This window comes from Salvelinus alpinus, chromosome 30 (assembly GCF_045679555.1).
Source record: "Salvelinus alpinus chromosome 30, SLU_Salpinus.1, whole genome shotgun sequence".
NCBI classification, from domain to species: domain Eukaryota; kingdom Metazoa; phylum Chordata; class Actinopteri; order Salmoniformes; family Salmonidae; genus Salvelinus; species Salvelinus alpinus.
Genome location: NC_092115.1, coordinates 16,588,866 through 16,609,755, shown reverse-complemented (window position 1 = coordinate 16,609,755; position 20,890 = coordinate 16,588,866). Strand labels below are relative to the sequence as shown.

General features: G+C 43.4%; 1 protein-coding gene across 3 annotated transcripts; it reads right to left on the bottom strand.

The window, feature by feature from the left end:
- Positions 1–452: 452 nt before the first annotated feature.
- LOC139559592 (segment polarity protein dishevelled homolog DVL-3-like) lies at positions 453–16,573 on the bottom strand. Of its 3 annotated transcripts, none has more exons than XM_071375715.1 (15): positions 15,957–16,573; positions 11,305–11,374; positions 8,858–8,988; positions 5,886–5,998; positions 5,046–5,178; positions 4,837–4,927; positions 4,675–4,744; positions 4,342–4,481; positions 4,065–4,141; positions 3,756–3,823; positions 3,477–3,626; positions 3,059–3,190; positions 2,490–2,657; positions 2,166–2,387; positions 453–1,638 (listed from the first exon to the last, which is right to left on the bottom strand). In XM_071375715.1, exons 1-15 carry the CDS (start codon positions 16,115–16,117, stop codon positions 1,268–1,270), a joined length of 2,097 nt encoding a protein of 698 aa, XP_071231816.1. In that variant the 5' UTR covers positions 16,118–16,573; the 3' UTR covers positions 453–1,267. The 3 variants fall into 3 exon arrangements, with proteins under 3 accessions (XP_071231816.1, XP_071231818.1, XP_071231817.1); XM_071375717.1 differs by having other exon boundaries at positions 5,046–5,211; positions 8,867–8,988; XM_071375716.1 differs by having other exon boundaries at positions 8,867–8,988; positions 15,957–16,572.
- Between the last annotated feature and the right edge of the window lie 4,317 nt (positions 16,574–20,890).

Sequence of the window (20,890 nt, the reverse complement as noted above, 5' to 3'; positions counted from 1 at the left end):
CCCCAGCACATTGACTCTATATCAGTACCCCCTGTATATAGTCTCGCTATTGTTATTTTACTGCTGCTCTTTAATTACTTGTTACTTTTATCTATTATTCTTAACTTTTTTTTTTTTTTTTTACTGCATTGTTGGTTTGGGGCTCGTAAGTAAGCATTTCACTGTAAGGTTGTATTCGACACATGACTAATAGAATTTGATGTTACAGCAGTCCTACCAACTTCATCTCAAAATATGTATCCTGGAACTGCATGATCAAGTCATGCTCCCTTAGCATTTTCCCTTCATAAAGTGTCATATCCAGACCTTTACATTTGGAAGCTTTTTGATGCAGTGGATCAACCAGTTAAAAGGAAGCTACACACACTCACAATTCCTTGCTTGCTTTAAAGTGCAAATAATGTCCTTCCCCAGGTTTCTTGCGGACACACACACACACACAAAACAACACATTAAAGTCATAAAACTATTTATAAATAAAAACACATTTCTTAATAAAAGAGTAGTGAGAGTTGGTAAGAAAACCTTTTTTCTCTCCACTGTACATTATCGCAAGACAGAGACACAAATATACCTCTGGTTAACAGACAAATATACTTTAACAATGAGTCTAAGCTGGAAGCTCATGTTAAGTGTTGAAAAATAAACTACATGTATCTGCAACCAGCTATGATAAACACAAGAGAACAGAAAGGGCATCAGGTCTCTTGCACTACATTTTCATAGTCAAACAAAGTCATACAAACAAGTCAATTTAAGATTAGTGTTAATTTTCTATTTCTTTCACTTTGCAAACATAAATCTGTTGTTAAGGGACCATTTTAGGTGAAAGAAAGTATGGAGGGAGGGAGGAAGCTTTTTTAACCTTTGTCTCTGATGGACTGGGGTTGGGGAGGACAGAGGACGTGCAGATAAGGAGAGGAAAGACAGAAAATAACAAATTAAAAACATCCAAGTAGAAAAGCGCGGAGTCATCCTCAGCTGTTTCCCCGGCCTCCCTCCCGGTCACGACCCAAACACAACTCTCCTCACAGGGAGGAAACTGACGGGGGTTTCTTCACTGAAGAAAGTAGAGCAGAAGAGCAAGAGAGGACATTTCCAGCAGGGTTGGGCTCAATTACATTATAATTCTGCCAATTCAAAAAGGAAATGGAATTGACCCCAACAATGATTTTCTAGAGATCTCCTCCTCCTGTCTGTCCCTCTCAGCACTAAACAAAACAATTCTTATCCACCATTTTGTGGTGTGCCTATGACATGACCTGCGTCACATGACATCGACAAAGAACTCGCCAGGGTTGCCCACAGCTATGCGCAGGGACTGGCGGGAGCCGGTGAGCTCTGGGGGAGCGTTGGCCAGCTCTCGGCCTGGGGGTGCTCCGGGGGCAGCTGTGGCCAGGTGGAGGGGCTGAGGGGGCAGGCCTGGGGGGGCATAGACCAAGCCGGGGCCGTAGGACAGTGAGTGGGCGCTTCGATGGCTGTAGGAACTGCGGGTGCTGCGCTCGCTAGGGGCCACAGAGCGCTCACTGGGGGCACGATGGCTCCTGATCTCTGACTCGCTGCCACTACCACCCGACTTGTTGGAGCCCCCGGCACCGCCTCTGCCCTCGGTCTTACTGCAGTTGGAGCCGCTGCTGCCTGGAGTCAGGGGAGGAAAACAAACAAAGTGTGTTAACATCCAACTATTTGACCTTCATACATGACTGCAAATGTTTTATATGATTGACTGTGTACGTTCTGGCTTTGCTGCGTACATGACTTGTAGATATATTCAAATACATTTATCTATTAGAGCAACACTCCTGTATAATCTTAAAATCTCCTTCTGAAGTTTTTCTATATCATTTATTTACGCTGTGACTCAAGTCAGGCATGGTAGTGCTGATTCATGCCGGGGCCAACACATAATGACTGATATTGACTGGCCAACACATAATGACTGATATTGACTGGCCAATAAGTTCAAATGCGGCAGATAAATAGCTCAATAGCTTTTAAATCAACAGGAAATATTGTTACGATTGTATTATGATTATCTTTTACAATGTGTGTTAACTCAAAGTGTTGCATTGTCCTAGGCTGTAGTGTTGGTTAACTGAAACTAGTTCCCCCTCTCTCTGTCTGGGTTTGACTGAATTCTGCTGGTGAGTCCCAGCTCTCCTCACCGTCGCTGTGTTGGCTGCCAGCGCTGCCCGCCCCTACTCCCGGGAAGCCCTGGGGCAGGTCGTGTTGGGGCTGGGGGTTGTAGGGGTGGGCGATGGGGAACTGGTAGGGTAGGGCCATGGGCCAGGGGGCCGCCCCAGGGTGGGGCAGAGGGGGCAGGGTGTCCTGGTCCGACGCCCCTCCGCTGGAGCCGTCGTGGTCTTGCAGAGACAGGTGGGTCATGTCTGAGAGAGAGACAGAGAGAGGTCAAGAACATAAATGTTGTAGTTTCGGACTAGGGACTGTTTTCAAACTAGGAAATATGAGGATCTACTGAAAACACTCACTGCCACAGAGGTCTCCGAAGATGTAGTAACACTGCTCGGAGAAGGTGATCTTGTTGACGGTGTGGCGGATGTAGCCGGCCTTGAGCAGGTTACTGGCGTACTTCCTGGCTTCCCTTCGGTCCGAGAAGCCCTCCACGTGATGGAAGAGCCAGTCCACCACGTCTGAGCCTGGGAAGACACACACACGCACACAATGAGTCTAGACACAAACATACACATTCAATGGCAATTAACCTGCAAAAGAGACAAAGTAAGGCCTAGAACAGGAGGAATTTAGAAAGACATCTAGACAAAATGAGAAAGTGAAAAACTGGAGGACAGGAAGACAGACAGATGGGTAGAGAGGGGGGTAGATAGAGAGAGGGGGGGTAGAGAGAGAGAGGGGTAGACAGAGAGAGAGAGAGAGGGGTAGACAGAGAGAGAGGGGTAGAGAGAAAGATAGACAGACAAAGAGAGAGAGAGAGGTAGAGAGAGGGGTAGAGAGAGAGATCGAGAGAGAGGTAGACAGACAGAGAGAGAGAGGTAGACAGAGAGACAGAGAGAGAAAGAGGAAAAGAGAGTGAGCATACCTATAAAAGCATTTGCGATGGTGATCTTTAGCCACATCCTGTCTCGCACCTCCAGGCCCGACTCCGGGGAAGCCATGGCCTTGGCAACGGTTGCCATGTCGCTGTGGATGGACAAGTGGAAATCGTCGAAGCCTGTGAGGAGCAAACGGGAGGTGTGGGTTACTGGGTTTAGCCAGGGTAGCAACCATGGCTTACAGGTTTAGAATGGGACAGTGGGACTCTTTAGTTAGGACGCAGGTTTTCCCCAGTATGACAGTTGTGGGTTCCTTTCAAAGATTAGTGGAACTTATTAAAAGGTATCACATTAGGATCTCGTTCACATACTAGACTGTCGATTGCTTCATGACGCAATAAAACAAGAGGTATTATAGAGTGTTTCCATGAGTTTTGATGGGACCCAGGTGTAGGTGTGACTCACGTTCAGTCTCAGGGATGGAGCTGCTGATGGAGGAGCTGGTGGAGGTGACCGTGGTCATCGAGGGGCTCATGCCATAGGCAGGGTACACCCCCGTCATCGCTGCAGTGTGGGACACCCACGCAGCAGGGTCAATGGGCCGGATCGGCTCACCTGGTGGGAGAAAAGGGGGTTAGAGGGACATAGTACACAGATATCACAAAACCACCACAAATATTCACAAACATTAACATATTTTGAGTGGTGTGTTGCGTGAGGAAGACACAGCAGGAGAATACTCACTTCTAGGCAGAGCAAAGCAGCTCCGGGGGTTGGGGTCCCAGCACTTAGCCACAGTCAGAGTGATGGGACTGTAAACAGAGTTTACACACACACACACTTAACACAGAGCTGGCTATGCACACAACACACATTTATAAGGTAAAGCTGCTAAACCTACACCTGTCTTTTTACAGACAGAATACAATACCAAAGAAAGTGAAAGTATAAAATACAACATTCTTTCTCTGTCCTAAGACTGTGGTTGCAACTTGTGTGTGTTTGTAAATGTGCTTGTGAAAGAACACAGGTGTGTATGTGAGAGAGAATCACCCTGGCTTGTGTACGATGTCCCTCAGCACTCGAACCGCATCGTCGTTGTTCATATTCTCAAAGTTGATGTCGTTCACCTGTTAGAAGTGAGGAGACAATCTCTGATCTGGTTCGTACCTATTAGGTTTCACCAGAGCAAATTGTAGCAAAACAAGCACTTTCTTATTGGACATATTCAGGTAGTTCCACCCTGTTTCAGTCCATTTAATGCATCATGAACTCAACCCTGAATTCAACTGCTTGATCACCCTGCTCCAATGTTGAGTCACAGACACACCTGCAGCAGCATGTCTCCGGGCTCAATGCGTCCGTCTGCGGCCACAGCCCCTCCTTTCATGATGGAGCCGATGTAGATGCCGCCGTCTCCCCTCTCATTGCTTTGCCCCACGATGCTGATGCCCAGGAAGTTATACTTCTCTACAAGTTAGAAAGATAGAGAGAGAGGAGGCACATTGAGACAGTGTAGGATTTCTACTTCATATTTGTAGTTAATTAGTTCATATTCCAGTTTGTCAAAAAACACTTTGAGAACTATGAACAGAGAGGACTATCCAAAGTTTTATTACAATTTATCAGGAAAAGTGAGAAATACAGCAACAGAAATACTTACCCATGTTCAGTGTGACAGTGATGATGTTCAGAGACATGGTGGAGTCTGTGACGCTGCTGAAGGATGAAGACTATAAAAAAAGAGCGGGAGACAAAGAAGCATGACGAGAGACATAAGGTAATTTACATATCAAAATACTGTGTGTGTGTCCGCCCATCTCACCCTTTCCATGTTGGACGTTTTGGGTTTCCGCCGGCGCCGGCGGTGTCGCCTCATCAGGCGAGAGGAGCTCTGCTCTGTGGAACTGCTGAAGCTGGGAGGAGAAAGCCCAAAAGGGTCACAGTAGACATAAGGCAAAGGTTCCCACTGGAAGGAGGCAAGAAAGTGGAGGTTAGACAAACGTTGCGTGACGGTTAGGTGGAGGGCCTCACCGGCTGGTGGCGTCGTCGTCCTCAGAGTCGAAGCAGCTGGTGGACTCCAGCTCACTGCTCATGAAGGACGAGCAGCTGTCGTATTGGCTCAGCTCAGCCCCTCGGCCCACTCGTGAGTAACCGTTCTTCCCACCTGCAGGGGGCGACACGGCACTGAGCGAAAGGCCTCACGCTATAGGCCCAGGCCCTAGAAACGTCATGTAGTTTGGATAACTATAAAGCTGGATAGTTTCAAATGGTGGTAATAGCTTCCCACTGCCCCTTGATAGGTGCATATTCCACCAAGCCTATCCAAAAATGTTCATTTGTCACATCTTCCACTAGGAAGTGGATGGTAGAGTTAAGAGAGTATGTCAAAGAGGAGTGAAAGAGAGATGCTGAGTGAGTGACTAAAGAGAGGAGTGAAAGAGAGATGCTGAGTGAGTGACTAAAGAGAGGAGTGAAAGAGAGATGCTGAGTGAGTGACTAAAGAGAGGAGTGAAAGAGAGATGCTGAGTGAGTGACTAAAGAAAGGAGTGAAAGAGAGATGCTGAGTGAGTGACTAAAGAGAGGAGTGAAAGAGAGATGCTGAGTGAGTGACTAAAGAGAGGAGTGAAAGAGAGATGCTGAGTGAGTGACTAAAGAGAGGAGTGAAAGAGAGATGCTGAGTGAGTGACTAAAGAGAGGAGTGAAAGAGAGATGCTGAGTGAGTGACTAAAGAGAGGAGTGAAAGAGAGATGCTGAGTGAGTGACTAAAGAGAGGAGTGAAAGAGAGATGCTGAGTGAGTGACTAAAGAGAGGAGTGAAAGAGAGATGCTGAGTGAGTGACTAAAGAGAGGAGTGGACAGACTGCTCTCAGACCAGGCTGGTGAGTGGGTTTCCGGCGCGGGCGCTCCCTCTCTCTCCTCTGGGACACCATCGAGCCCGTCTCAGTCTCGTTGTCCAACGAGTCTCGTCCACCTGTGGCCTTCCCACTGCAGTGCGACATGGAGAAACGGATGGAGAAAGGGATGAGGGAGGGGAGAGAAATTGAGAGTGGGTCAGAGGGGGAGAGAGAAAAGAGTGGCGTGTCACAAAAGTAATAATTATTCCATTGAGCAAGTAGTTGTGCTCACGGTTGTCATGGTTATTAGGCAGATGTTAGAAGCACAAAGGATACATTATTTGTAAATTCACCCTGTCAATCTACACCGACTTAAGAGCTGGTTTGATAAAGCACAGAATAATTTAGGGAAATTACAAACGCCATAAACTTGGTTGTTATGGCAGGTTTAAGAAAACACTGGCAAAAAATATATTTGTGGCCAGTAAGCACGTTTCCATCCACAGTTTGTGAGTAAAGTCATACCGTATTTTAAAGAAAAATCACAATAGCTGTGATAGAAACAGGAAGTTCTGGTAAAAATTGTACATGCCATCAGGTAATTTGTTCGTTCGACATGGTGGGGTCTTTTTGTGTCTGTAAAATTAATTATGAGAGAAATGGCGGTGGAAACGCCTTTATGCACAAATATTGATAGAATACCCATCAAAGTAAACTTAGGAGTCAAGCGATTATATGGTGTTCTTTCATTGTGTCTGGAAGCTAGTAGCTTTTGCGGTTATTTTTGGGCCAGTACCAAAAGGTTGCTGGATCGAATCCCCGAGCTGACAAGGTACAAATCAGTCGTTCTGCCCCTGAACAAGGCAGTTAACCCACTGTTCCCTGGTAGGCCGTCATTGTAAATAAGAATTTGTTCTTAACTGTTAAATAATCATATTTTTTTAATTGCCACCTTTAGCCAGTTAGCTTGGGCGTTTGACCTCCGTTGTTCCGAGTGTTCTAAACCTCACAGTGTCCACCTCGAGTGTTCTAAACCTCAGTGTCCACCTCGAGTGTTCTAAACCTCACAGTGTCCACCTCGAGTGTTCTAAACCTCAGTGTCCACCTCGAGTGTTCTAAACCTCAGTGTCCACCTCGAGTGTTCTAAACCTCACAGTGTCCACCTCGAGTGTTCTAAACCTCACAGTGTCCACCTCGAGTGTTCTAAACCTCACAGTGTCCACCTCGAGTGTTCTAAACCTCACAGTGTCCACCTCGAGTGTTCTAAACCTCAGTGTCCACCTCGAGTGTTCTAAACCTCAGTGTCCACCTCGAGTGTTCTAAACCTCAGTGTCCACCTCGAGTGTTCTAAACCACAGTGTCCACCTCGAGTGTTCTAAACCTCACAGTGTCCACCTCGAGTGTTCTAAACCTCAGTGTCCACCTCGAGTGTTCTAAACCTCACAGTGTCCACCTCGAGTGTTCTAAACCTCAGTGTCCACCTCGAGTGTTCTAAACCTCAGTGTCCACCTCGAGTGTTCTAAACCTCAGTGTCCACCTCGAGTGTTCTAAACCTCAGTGTCCACCTCGGTCAGGGCATCCAGTGTGCACTCTGACCGCACCAAGAACGAAACTCTGCCAATTTATGAATGGGCCCAGAGTGCACTCTGACACTTTAGGGTGATTTTACAAACACACCCTAAGACATATACAGAGTCTTGGAGACAGACAGAAACACACTCATTCACAAGCACACATACAACTTCTCTTGTACTGTGATGTTCCAGATGGGTCGGATCAGCTTTGCATTGGATGACTTCAACCAGACCCTCTCTCACCCACAGAGAGTGGAGGAGGGAACTGGTAGGGGGGGGGGGGGTCGACAGCTCATACCCTGCTGTAAACCAAGGATTAGAACTTTCAGCTGTCTCCTTCTCCAAATTCACACAGGAGTGTGCCTTTGTTTCACAGAGGTTTTCCCGACAAAACTCTAAAACATCCTATAGCAAATACTGGAACAATATCTCTAACATAGAACGTGGGGGATGGTCAGAGGCCATCTAAAGAATAATAATGTAATTGTGACATCATTAAATATTGTTATAAAGGAAATACTGTAACTTAGAAAGTATACATACTACATGTACAAAGTGTCCATCCTCTACGTTGTGTATGAAATAGGACAAACGCAAAATTTTTGTTAAGAGAGGTATGTGATCTTAGAAACTATAAGAGGGAATTATTTCTATAACTTTGTACAAGTGAGTAGTCACCGCCCCCTTGAGTGAGGTCAGAGATCGTGTCAGCCTCACGAACCACCCCTTTAGGATGAACCGTCTAAAAAAGGTGGGTTAAGAATTAACATATGAGACCAGAGAGGCGTTGAGCTGCAGCACACGTCCAAAGTGGTTGGAACTCTGAAATCTCAACAAGGTAGTCACCTCCCGGACAATCACTGGTACGGCTGATTAGCTATGCTAAGCATCTAGAAAAGTGAACTTAAGTGGGAGCTACTCTTCTCAAATCACCGTATTCTACTACTCTCATCACCAATGGGAACCATCGACACGGCTGGCTAGCCTATCTTTCTCCATCTCCTTTGTAACAAGCCGCCATATTGAGTCAGTCCACTAGGGACCTGTTTCTAATGTATTAAGTGTGTATGTTTATCCTGTCTTACCATTTAGTTAGCTAGTAAATAAATAATTAAACTAATTTGTGTAGTACAGAATCATCAGGCTGGGTTTTTTGCAGATACAGGAGGTTACGACTGTTCAGAATGATGATATGATACGAGGTTATGATTAATCCGTTGACTGTTTATGGCGGTGATAGCTAAAGACCTTTAGAGTTTAATTCGGGAGATGGTAACTTTCGTGGTGCCCCAATTCCTAATGAGTTAATTGTTACATGATTAATTGAAAATCGGGTAACAAATAAACATAGTTGATTACATAAATAACAGTCATCAGATTAATGAAAGTAAAGTCACAACAGTACATTGCGCACACAGCTGAACAGGCACACACACACAACTAACTGGTAGGATGGTGGTCTGGAGTCCCCGATGCCCCCAGTCCTCTCCAGGGGGGGTGGCGGCAGCTCCAACAAACTCTCAACCACCGAGCCCCCGTCTGAGTGAGCACCGTCCCCTGACACCAGCTGAGGACACAGAAACCAACGTTGAGACTCCAACAATCATGCACCCTCAAATTGTATTTGCATGCACTATACAGCTATTTTTACAAATGCGTTTTACAACGATACTAAACACATTTCACTAGAACTTAATTTTAGCCTGATCAGACAGAGACCGAGACAGACAAAGCCAATTGACACATACAGACAGATAAATATACATAGACACAACCAGAGATGATGATCATACTTTCCTGACCATGTACTGTATGGAAGAAAGCCAATAACCTAGGGCCCAGAGATATTCCTAGTTATAGTAAGAAGGTAGGCCTACACCCTCTCCCTCCACACACAGTCCCTCTCCTTGTCAATCTTACAAATACATACTAGTTCAAGGATCATCAACTAGATTCAGCCACGGGACAATTTTTTATTGAGCGGATGGTTGGGGGGGGTCCGGAAAATAATTACGAATAATTTGTAGACTGAAAATTGACTGCAAGAAGCCCAAACAGATATGTTTGACTAAAACAATCATTTCAAACCTTGCTTACATTTGTATAAAATCACGTGGGAATACTTGAGAACAGATTTCATAAATTAAAATCACTTGGAGCTGATTTCCTGGTGTTTGTACAGTCTTATGTCCAACAAGAGGAAAAAATCCAAGTGTTCTTTTTGGGGGGGGGGGGGGGGGGGGTCAGAAAAGTTGGGGGGCCAAATTAAACCACCCGGGGGTGTCAGTTGGGGAACCCTGCACTAGTTGTTAATGTCTCCAAAATGAATCTCAGAGTACATACACCATTTCCTTCTTAAACAAACCACCCTTTCACTCCTCACTTTCTTTTGCCACTCTCTGTGATTCAATCTTCTCATTAGGTGCAGTGAAGTTCTTTATTTCAGAGTGATGTCTATGATCCTGTGATTTCAGTTTGTCTTAATGAGAACTCAATTGAGAAAGAGGACAAGCAAGGAGGTGCAGAAAAACACATCTCAGTCACGAAGACACACACTGGTCTGTGTGTACTGAGAACGTATGAGTTGGAAACAAACAACAAGTGTATTTGGAAGACAGCTAAAAAGATTGACGAGAAATAAAGAGAATGAGAAACAGCGCGTGTGTGTGTAATTAGGGCCGGGACGATACCAGTATTGCGATATTTTTTTCAATGGCAAAAATGAAAACACGAAGCAGATTAAACTCTTTGGTCTTTTAAACCCCCTGCTCTATGTATACTTAACAAAAATCTAAAAACGCAACATTTAACAATTTCAACAATTTTACCGAGTTACAGCTCATACGAAAATCAGTCAATTTAAATATACATTTCAAGCCCTAATCTATGGAATTTACATGACTGGGCAGGCATAGGTCCAACCATTTGGGAGCCAGGAACACACACTGGAGAGCCAGGCCCAAACAATTAGAACGAGTTTCCTCAGTTTCATCAGCTGTACGAGTGGCTGGTCTCAGAATATCCGGTAGGTGAAAAAGCCAGGTGTAAATGTTGAGTGTCTTCACTGCAAGTAGATTGCATGTTTTAATAAAATATAATAAAAAAGTTTATTTTTAAGAAGCCTGGTGTGAAGATCCTGAGTTGGCGTGGTTACACGTGTGCTACGGTTGCGAGGCCAATTGGACATACTGACAGATTCTCTAAAGGAATGTTGGAGGCGGCTTATGGTAGAGAAATGAACATTCAATTCTCTGGCAACAGCTGTGGTGGACATTCCTGCAGTCAGCATGCCCATTGCACGCTCAATCAAAATTGAGACATTGTGTTGTCATTGTCCCCAGCATAAGGTGCACCTGTGAAATTATACTGTTGTTTAATCAGCTTCTTGATATGCCATACCTGTCAGGTTCGTGGATTATCTTGGCAAAGGAGAAATGCTCACTAAAAGGGATGTATACAAATTTGCGAACAAAATTTGACAGAAATAAGCTTCTTGTGCGTATTGGACATTTCTGGGATCTTTTATTTCAGCTCATGAAACCAACACTTTACAAGTTGAGTTTCTATTTTTGTTCAGTATATAATATTGTGTGCTATAACTAGGAAAATAAATAGATATGACCCTGGAGGACAACATAATGTTGTTTGTTTCCAACATTAGGGCTGTTTTCTTAAGTTAATTATGCTTTGTGTTGTTTCCTTGCCACAATACTTACGAGTATCGCAATACTGGTATCATCCCGGCCCTAGTAATAATGATATTATCAAACAAATGAGTGAGGCTCCTCCCCAGAGACAGAGTGATGTTCGGAGTCAATAGCAGCCACAACAGATGGGTTTCATTGACAAACACTTAAGACAAAGGTGGTGTGTGTGTGCTTACCCAAGATACCACACGACCATTAAAACAAGGGAGTTTGGCATTATCATCAGATATCTCTTCTTTCACCACCCTGCGAGGAAAAGAGAGAACAACATTTACTCAACATGTGTACACAAATGCTGGTAAAGAATGCACTGACACTAGGGTGAAACACTCCCAGTCCCAACAATAGGGAAACCAACAGTCTAAAAAAATTAAAAATTGTATTAATTTTTTTATAATTCGCTGCTTTAGGCCAAACCCATAAAGACAAAAGACATTCTAATAATTCACCTCATGGTAGAAACATATGGGCCAAGATCTAAGTCTCAATTTTGTTAAATAACTGCGCTAGCTAGTTCAATTACTAAGCTTTGATTTTCTACAACGTGTGTGTCGTGTGCGAAACAAACCTGCAGTGCCAAATTTCAATTTAGCCTGGTGTCAATAGAGCACGTTATTTAGCAGGCCGAACATACATACATACACACACAGTGCATTTGGAAAGTATTCAGACCCCTTGACATTTTGTTACGTTACAGCAATATTCTAAAATGGATTTAAAAAAATAAACATCTCCTAAATCTACACAAACACAATACCTCATAATGACAAAACAAAAACTGTTAGACATTTATAAAAAATAAACTAATATTACATTTACATAAGTATTCAGACCCTTTACTCAGTACTAGAGGTCGACCGATAATGATTTTTCAACGCCGATACCGATTATTGGAGGACCAAATAAAACATTTTAATATATATTTGTAATAATGACAATTACAACAATACTGAATGAACACTTTTCTTTTACCTTAATATAATACATCAATAAAATCAATTTAGCATCAAATAAATAATGAAACACGTTCAATTTGGTTTAAATAATGCAAAAACAAAGTGTTGGAGAAGAAAGTGCAATATGTGCCATGTAAGAAAGCTAACGTTTAAGTTCCTTGCTCAGAACATGAGAACATATGAAAGCTGGTGGTTCCTTTTAACATGAGTCTTCAATATTCCCAGGTAAGAAGTTTTAGGTTGTAGTTATTATAGGAATTATAGGACTATTTCTCTCTATTATACCATTTGTATATCATATACCTTTGACTATTGGATGTTCTTATAGGCACTTTAGTATTGCCAGTGTTACAGTAAAGCTTCCGTCCAAATCCTCGCCCCTCCCTGGGCTCGAACCAGGAACACATCGACAACAGCCACCCTCGAAGCGTCGCTACCCATCGCTCCACAAAAGCCGCGGCCCTTGCAGAGCAAGGGGAACAACTACTCCAAATCTCAGAGCAAGTGACGTCACCGATTGAAACACTATTAACGCGCACCCCGCTAACTAGCGAGCCATTTCACATCGGTTACACCAGCCTAATCTCGGGAGTTGATAGGCTTGAAGTCATAAACAGCTCAATGCTTGAAGCACAGCGAAGAGCTGCAGTCAAATGCACGAAAGTGCTGTTTGAATGAATGCTTACGAGCCTGCTGCTGCCTACCATCGCTCAGTCAGATTGCTCTATCAAATATCAAATCATAGACTTAATTATAACACACAGAAATACGAGCCTCTGGTCATTGATATGGTCGAATCCGGAAACTATCATTTCGAAATCAAAACTTTTATTCTTTCAGTGAAATACGGAACTACGGAACCGTTCCGTATTTTATCTAACGGGTGGCATCCCTAAGTCTAAATATTGCTGTTACATTGTACAACCTTCAATGTTATGTCATAATTATGTACATTTCTGGCAAATTAATTACGGTCTTTGTTAGCAAAAAATGGACTTCACAAAGTTTGCAACGAGCCAGGCGGCCAAAACTGCTGCATATACACTGACTGCTTGCACGGAACGCAAGAGAAGTGACACAATTTCCCTAATTATAAGAAATTCATGTTAGCAAGCAATATTAACTAAATATGCAGGTTTAAAAATATATACTTGTGTATTGATTTTAAAGAAAGGCATTGATGTTTCTGGTTAGGTTTGGTGCAACGACAGTGCTAAATCATCACCCGTTTGGCGAAGTAGGCTGTGATTCAATGAGAAATTAACAGGCACCGCATCGATTATATGCAACGCAGCACACGCTAGATAAACTAGTAATATCATCAACCATGTGTAGTTAACTAGTGATTATGTTAAGACTGATTGTTTTTTATAAGATAAATTTAATGCTAGCTAGCAACTTACCTTGGCTTCTTGCTGCCCTCGCGTAACAGGTAGTCAGCCTGCCACGCAGGCTCCTCGTGGAGTGCAATGTAAGGCAGGTGGTTAGAGCGTTGGACTAGTAACCGCAAGGTTGCAAAAACGAATCCCCGAGCTGACAAGGTAAAAATCTGTCGTTCTGCCCATGAACAAGAAAGTTAACCCACCGTTCCTAGGCCGTCATTGAAAATAAGAATGTGTTCTTAACTGACTTGCCCAGTTAAATAAAGGTGTAAAAAAAAAAAATGTGTCCAAAAATACTGATTTCCGATTGTTATGAAAACTTGAAATCGCCCTAATTAATCGGCCATTCCGATTAATCAGTCGACCTCTACTCAGTACTTTGTTGAAGCACCTTTAGCAGCCTCGAGTCTTCTTTGGTATGACACTACAAGCTTGGCACACCTGTATTTGGGGAGTTTCTCCCATTCTTCTCTGCAGATCCTCTCAAGCTCTGTCAGGTTAGATGGGGAGCATCGCTGCACAGCCATTTTCAGGTCTCTCCAGAGATGTTCGATCGGGTTCAAGTCCAGGCTCTGGCTGGGCCACTCAAGGACATTCAGAGACTTGTACTGAAGCCACTCCTGCTTTCGCTTGGCTGTGTGCTTAGGGTCATTGTCCTGTTGGAAGGTGAACCTTTACCCCAGTCTGAGGTCGTGAGTGGAGCAGGATTTCATCAAGGATCTCTATGTACTTTGCTCCGTTGATCTTTCCCTTGACCCGGTCTCCCATTTCGTGCCACTGAAAAACAACCCCACAGCATGCTTCACAGTAGGGATGGTATTGGCCAGGTGATGAGGTGCTTGGCATTCAGGCCAAAGAGTTCAATATTGGTTTCATCAGACCAGAAAATCTTGTTTATCATGGTCTGAGAGTCCTTTAGGTGCTTTTTGGCAAACTCCAAGCGGGCTGTCATGTGCATTCTACTGAGGAGTGGCTTCCGTCTGGCCACTCTACTATTGAGGCCAGATTGGTGGAGTGCTTCAAAGATGGTTGTCCTTCTGGAAGACTCTCCCATCTCCACAGAGGAACTCTGGAACTCTGTAAGAGTGACCATTGGGATCCTTCAACACTTCAGAAATGTTTTGGTACCCTTCCGCATATCTGTGCACTGACACAATCCTGTCTTGGGGCTCTATGGACAATTCCTTTGACCTCATGGCTTGGTTTCTGCTCTGACATGCACTGTCAACTGTGGGACCTTATATCGACAGGTGTGTGCCTTTCCAAATCATGTCCAATCAATTGAATTTACCACAGGTGGACTCCAATCAAGTTGTAGAAACATCTCAAGGATGATCAATAGAAACAGGATGCAGCTGAGCTCAATTTCAAGTCTTGTAGCAAAGGGTATGAATACTTATGTAAATAAGGTATTTATGTTTATATCATTTTAATTGTTTGGCAAACATGTCTAAAAACCTGTTTTGGATTTGTCATTATGGGGTATTGTGTGTAGATTGATGAGGACATTTTTTAGAATAAGGCTGTAGTGTAACAAAATGTGGAAAAGGTGAAGGGGTCTGAATACTTTCCCAATGCACTGCATCTCAGTGGTGCATTCAGTCCCATTGCAGACCGGTTTGAGATCAAATACATAACCTGTCCTGACCCTCAATCTGAGGAGTTGGACTTCTACCAGGAGCTCAATCTGGCAAAGCCCTTTGGGAGTTCCCCACCGTCCGGATAGACAGTTAGGCCTTAGCCATTCTCTATAAACAGGCCATTGAGGTTTCACTTTTTTACATTTTACTCAACGAAATATTCAACACTGATGTTACCCATTTATGACATGCACTGTATTTTGAAACACCCAAACGCTCTGAAGGAACACAAGATCTATCCCAAATCACCTTACTGTTAAGTTTAAGGCCATTTTCAGTGATTAATGGGACATGGAATCATTTCCTTTACCATTTCACACGCAAAGGGCTGGCTTGTAAACATGCCAGTGAACAACAGCGCATTCCAGAGTAAGTGACCGACGGTTTATGTCCAACCAACCAGTCTACTGCATCCCTTTTTTTGACAACAACAGCAGGAGAAGAGAAGAGACCATTATCCTGGTCTGGTCTGTTGGCCTTCTCCCTGATGTAAGCCACTTCACTGGCTATTATACAACCGATAGGTAACTAGATAGCCCACCTATCTCAATTATCCATACTTGAATCTTGTGCAATAGGAAAATTGACAATGTTGCCTAGTTTCGTATATCATTTGAACGTTAGTTAGCTAAAATATATAACTGTTACAATAGCTAGCAAACTAACGTTAACTGTGTAATATAAAAAAGCGACGAATAACGTTAAACAAAGGAATAACACTCATGCCATGATTAACATGAAAACGTTGATTAGCTAACGTTAGCCAACCCGTTTTGACAAATTATAATTTCATTGTGAAAGAATAGCTAACGTTCCCGTAGCAGACTGTTTAGATGCTAATAATGCTCACCCAAAATCGTCATCCATAGATTTGAAGAAGAACTTGTAGTTAGGTTTCTTCAGAACATTTTTGAAGTCTGCAAGTGTGACCCTGTCCGCGGGCACTGCCAATTTGACCAGGTAAGGTGTTTCCTGGTCGTCGAGGTGATATATGACTTTGGTCTCCCCCATTGTGGGATGCTGGGGCGAGGCAGGCAGGGTACATCAAGCCGCGGTCCTGGAAGGCTCCCTTTCGGGCCTCGGCTCCCCGTGGTGCTGCTGTGATGCCCCTGGCTTTCTGGCTAGCCGGCTAGCTACCAGTTTTTATTTTGAATCCTTTTAGCTAGCTACGGTAGCAACCTAACGTTAGCTAGTATTAGCTAGCTATTTAGAAGCACCTCGCTCCACAAAGGTTCAGCCAGACGAAGACTATTACGTACCCGGATATTATGTTACCAATTTGAAAGGGCGCAACCTACCAAATGTATCTACTTTCCAATCTTGACTAAATGTGAATTTAGGCAGTAGTTGTTCACGCTAGCTGGCAGTTACTTTGTTGAATAAACACGAAGAATCTTTCCTCCTGAGTTCAGAATGCAGTCTACAACAAACAACCACCAACCCTAAGCTAAAAGTGCTCCCTCTACCGGAGAGGAGGAAAGAAAAAGAATCACAATGGCTTTTCAAGGAATAACGTTACTTCGGGATTTTGGCAATGAAACCCGTTTTCTACTTCCCCAGAATCAATAAGCGAATGTATAAATATTTATGTCTCGGCAAGTTAGAGACAGTTTCGCGAGTCATTGCTAAATTGTATGTGTCTACACCACAGATAGAACAATGTCGAGACAGATATTTCACTGGATGTATAAATGTGTAGCATAAAACTGGGGAGGAAGCCCACTGGCCAGCAGTGGGAGAAGATGGAAAGAGATGGATTTTGGCCGACATTCTGAACATTTTATCATTGATGAAACATTTGATCTCAATACAGCTTTCTGTTCCCAAAACTAGAATATGTTATGAACAGTGTGTTGTAGACTTTACCTTTTGCAAAATCGCGTTGTTTAGGAGTGCAAAGGCGAATTTAGTTATTGCACACGCGCACTTCATAGAGGTGTTCCCTAACGGAAATACGCAGATTATGCTAGAACGCGCCAATAGGATCTCGCTTTCGGCTCTTTTATTTAACTAGGAAAGTCAGTTAAGAACAAATTGTTATTTACAATGACAGCCTATCCTGGCCAAACCCTAACCCGGATGACGCTGGGCCAATTGTGCACCGCTCTATGGGTGCTTCCAATCACTGCCGGTTGTGATACAGCCTGGAATTGAACCAAGGTCTGTAGTGACGCCTATTGCACTGAGATGCAGTGCCTTAGACCGAAGCGCCATTCTGGCTCTGCCCACCTTCTTGCTTGTTCTGCCCACTATGACTAATTTGTTCCCATTTGAGACTGTAGCCTATAAATCTTGTGTTAGTGCAATGACTGGAAGTCAAATATTCCAAGAAATACATCCTGTTTGCAACAAGGCACTTATGTAATAATGCAAAAAATGTGGCAAAGAAAGGAACTTTTTGTCCTGAATACAAAGTGTTATGTTAGGTGGAAATCCAACACAACACATCACTGACTACAACTCTTCATATTTTCAAACATGGTGGTGGTTGCATCATGTTATGGGTATGCTTTCAAATAGCTATTTGTTGACTGTTGCTGGGTGCTAACGTCCTCCATCAGCACCGGCCTGTACCCTACCTGCCCTAAGCTCTCTCCTGGCCCCTTACACTAAGTCTGAATTTGTCCTGCTAGGTGACCTAAACTGGGACATGCTTAAACCATTTTACCAAGTCCTAAAGCAATGGGACTCCCTAAATCTTTCTCAGATTATTACCAATTCCACAAGGTATGACTCCAAACACCCAGAAAATGCTACTCTCCTTGATGTTATCCTCACAAATAATCCTGATAGGTATCAGTCTGGTGTTTTCTGTAATGACCTTAGTGATCACTGTTTTACAGCCTGTGTTCATAATGGCTGCTCAGTGAAACGACCTGTCCTGATTTGTCATAGACGCTTGCTAAAAAACATAAATGAGCAAGCCTTCCTTCATGAAGTGGTCTCTGTAAAATGGTATAGAATCAGTTTCATCCCCTCTGTCGAAGACGCTTGGACCTTCTTTCTATATATTTTCAGTGGTATTGTTAACAAACACGCCCCCATAAAGAAAATTTGAATTAAAATCAGGTTCAGCCCCTGGTTCGACCGTGATCTTGCAGAGTTACTCCACCTCAAGAATTGCATTTGGCGAAAGGCTCGGCACATGCATACTCAGGCTCTCGTTCAGGCAAATGAGAAATAAGTGCACTCAGGCTATCCGGAAGGCCAAAGTTAGTTACTTTAAGGAGCAGTTCTCTCTCTGTGGGTCTAACACCAAGAAGTTCTGGTAAACAGTTAAAGACCTGAAGAATAAATCCTCCTCACATCTGCACATGTCCCTTAAAGTTGATGTGGTTGTTACTGACAAGAAGCACATGGCTGAGCTCTTTAATCACCACTTCATTAAGTCAGGGTTCCTATTTGACTCAGCCATGCCTCCTTGCCCGTCTGACATTTCCTCATCTCCCACTCCTTCTAATGTGACTATCCCCGATGCTTCTCCCTCTTTTTCCCCTGCCCCACTACAAAGTTTCTCCCTGCAGGCTGTCACTGAGTCCGAGGTGCTAAAAGAGCACCTGAAACTTGACCCCCAAAAAACATCTGGGTCTTTAAAAAACATTTTTTACTCCCTTTCCCCCAATGTCCTAGTATCCAATTGGTAGTTACAGTCTTGGCTCATCGCTGCAACTACCGTACGGACTCGGGAGAGGCGAAGGTCAAGAGCCGTGTGTCCCCCGAAACACAACCCAGCCAAGCCAAGCCGCTTCTTGACACAATGCACACTTAACCCGGAAGCCAGCCGCACCAATGTGTTGGAGGAAACACCGTACACCTGGCGACCGTGTCAGCGTGCACTGCGCCCGGCCCGCCACAGGAGTCGCTATTGCGTGATGGGACAAGGACTTCCCTGCTGGCCAAATCCTCCCCTAACCCAGACGACGCTGGTTGATGCTTATTTATAAAACCCTCTTAGGCCTCACTCCCTCCTATCTGAGATATCTACTGCAGCCCTCATCCTCCACATACAACACCCGTTCTGCCAGTCACATTCTGTTAAAGGTCCCCAGAGCACACACATCCCTGGTTCGCTCCTCTTTTTAGTTCGCTGCAGCTAGCGACTGGAACGAGCTGCAACAAACACTCAAAATGGTCAGTTTTATCTCAGTCTCTTCATTCAAAGACTCAATCATGGACACTCTTACTGACAGTTGTGGCTGATTTGCGTGATCTATTGTTGTCTCTACCTTCTTGCTTTTTGTGCTGTTGTCTGTGCCCAATAATGTTTATACCATGTTTTGTGCTGCTACCATGTTGTGTTGCTACCATGCTATGTTGCTGTCTTAGGTGTCTTCTTTATGTAGTGTTGTCTCTCTTGTCATGATGTGTGTTTTTTCCTAGATTTATATTTTAAATTGTATTTGTAATCCCAGGCCCACATCCCCGCAGGAGGCCTTTTGCCTTTTGGTAGGCCATCACTGGAAAAATATTTTTTTCTTAACTGACTTGCCTCCTAGTTAAATAAAGGTTCAATTTTTTTAATATATATTTTTTTAAATCGGCAAGGACTAAGGAGTGTTTTTTTTTCCGGATAAAAATAAACAGAATATAGCTATAAGCAAAGGCAAAATCCTGGAGGAAAACCTGGTTCAGTTTGCTTTCCAACAGACACTGGAACGAGCTGGGAGACAAATTCACCTTTCAGCAGGACAATAACCTAAAACACAAGGCCAAATATACACAGGAGTGGCTTACCAAGACGAGATTGAATGTTCCTGAGTTTTGACTTAAATCGGCTTGAAAATATTTGGTAAGACATGAAAATGGCTGTATAACAATGATCAACAACCAACTTGACAGAGCTTGAAGAATGCAAATTTTGTGCAATCCAGGTGTGCAAAACTCTTAGTGCCCGATTCCCGACAGAGTAATTACGCCTTTCCTATTAACCCCTTTCCTACGCACTTCTCAGTAGTTAGTATTGACTTACCTTATGAAGGTGCGTAATGGGCTTTGCAGGGCTGTTTCCCTTGCGTGTGCTGAATAAAATGTAATTCAACTGCTGAAAACCCTCCAACTTGCTGGCCAACAGAATTTCTCATGGAGTTTATTACATTTATCTTAAGCCATCCCTTTAAATACGGTGTACCGTCAATTAGAATTTTGTTGACAGACTAGAATACACTGAGTGAACGGGTTCAGAAAACAGGCATCAATGAAAGAAAGCCATCTAATTATATGCCTATTCATCTCCGTTTTAATACTAACTGGTAAATCTAAAAAATAACATGTTCTTGTAGATTATTTAGGCACATTTTAGGACTAGGAAAGTATATATGAATCATTAAAAAAAAATGTATGCACAAAATATACTGATTAATCAAAAATACAGTGGTTTGATTCATTCTGAAAATTGCCACATTGTTATTTAACCCACGGTGATGTTGGAAGATTAGTGTACATAGAAATATAATAGGGAGAATAATGTACAATAGTAGTCGATACCCTCTATTGCCTGCACTAACCATGGAACTGTGTGATGACACAGCCAAGTGTTGTGCCATGGGTCAGGATGAAACTGTAACGGCTTGGTCTGCGCTCTGCTCCATAAATATGACGTCTTTTTTTAATGTTATGAACTGTTACTAATGATCCTCAGCAACACCCACATGGCTGTGACAGCATTTACAGAGGAAACAAATGAAGGTAAATTAAGAAAGTTAGGCTATACCAACTGAATGGAACTAACAGTAAATTGACAGTTGAATATGTCTGGTTATTAGGCCTACTGACGGTCGATACTGA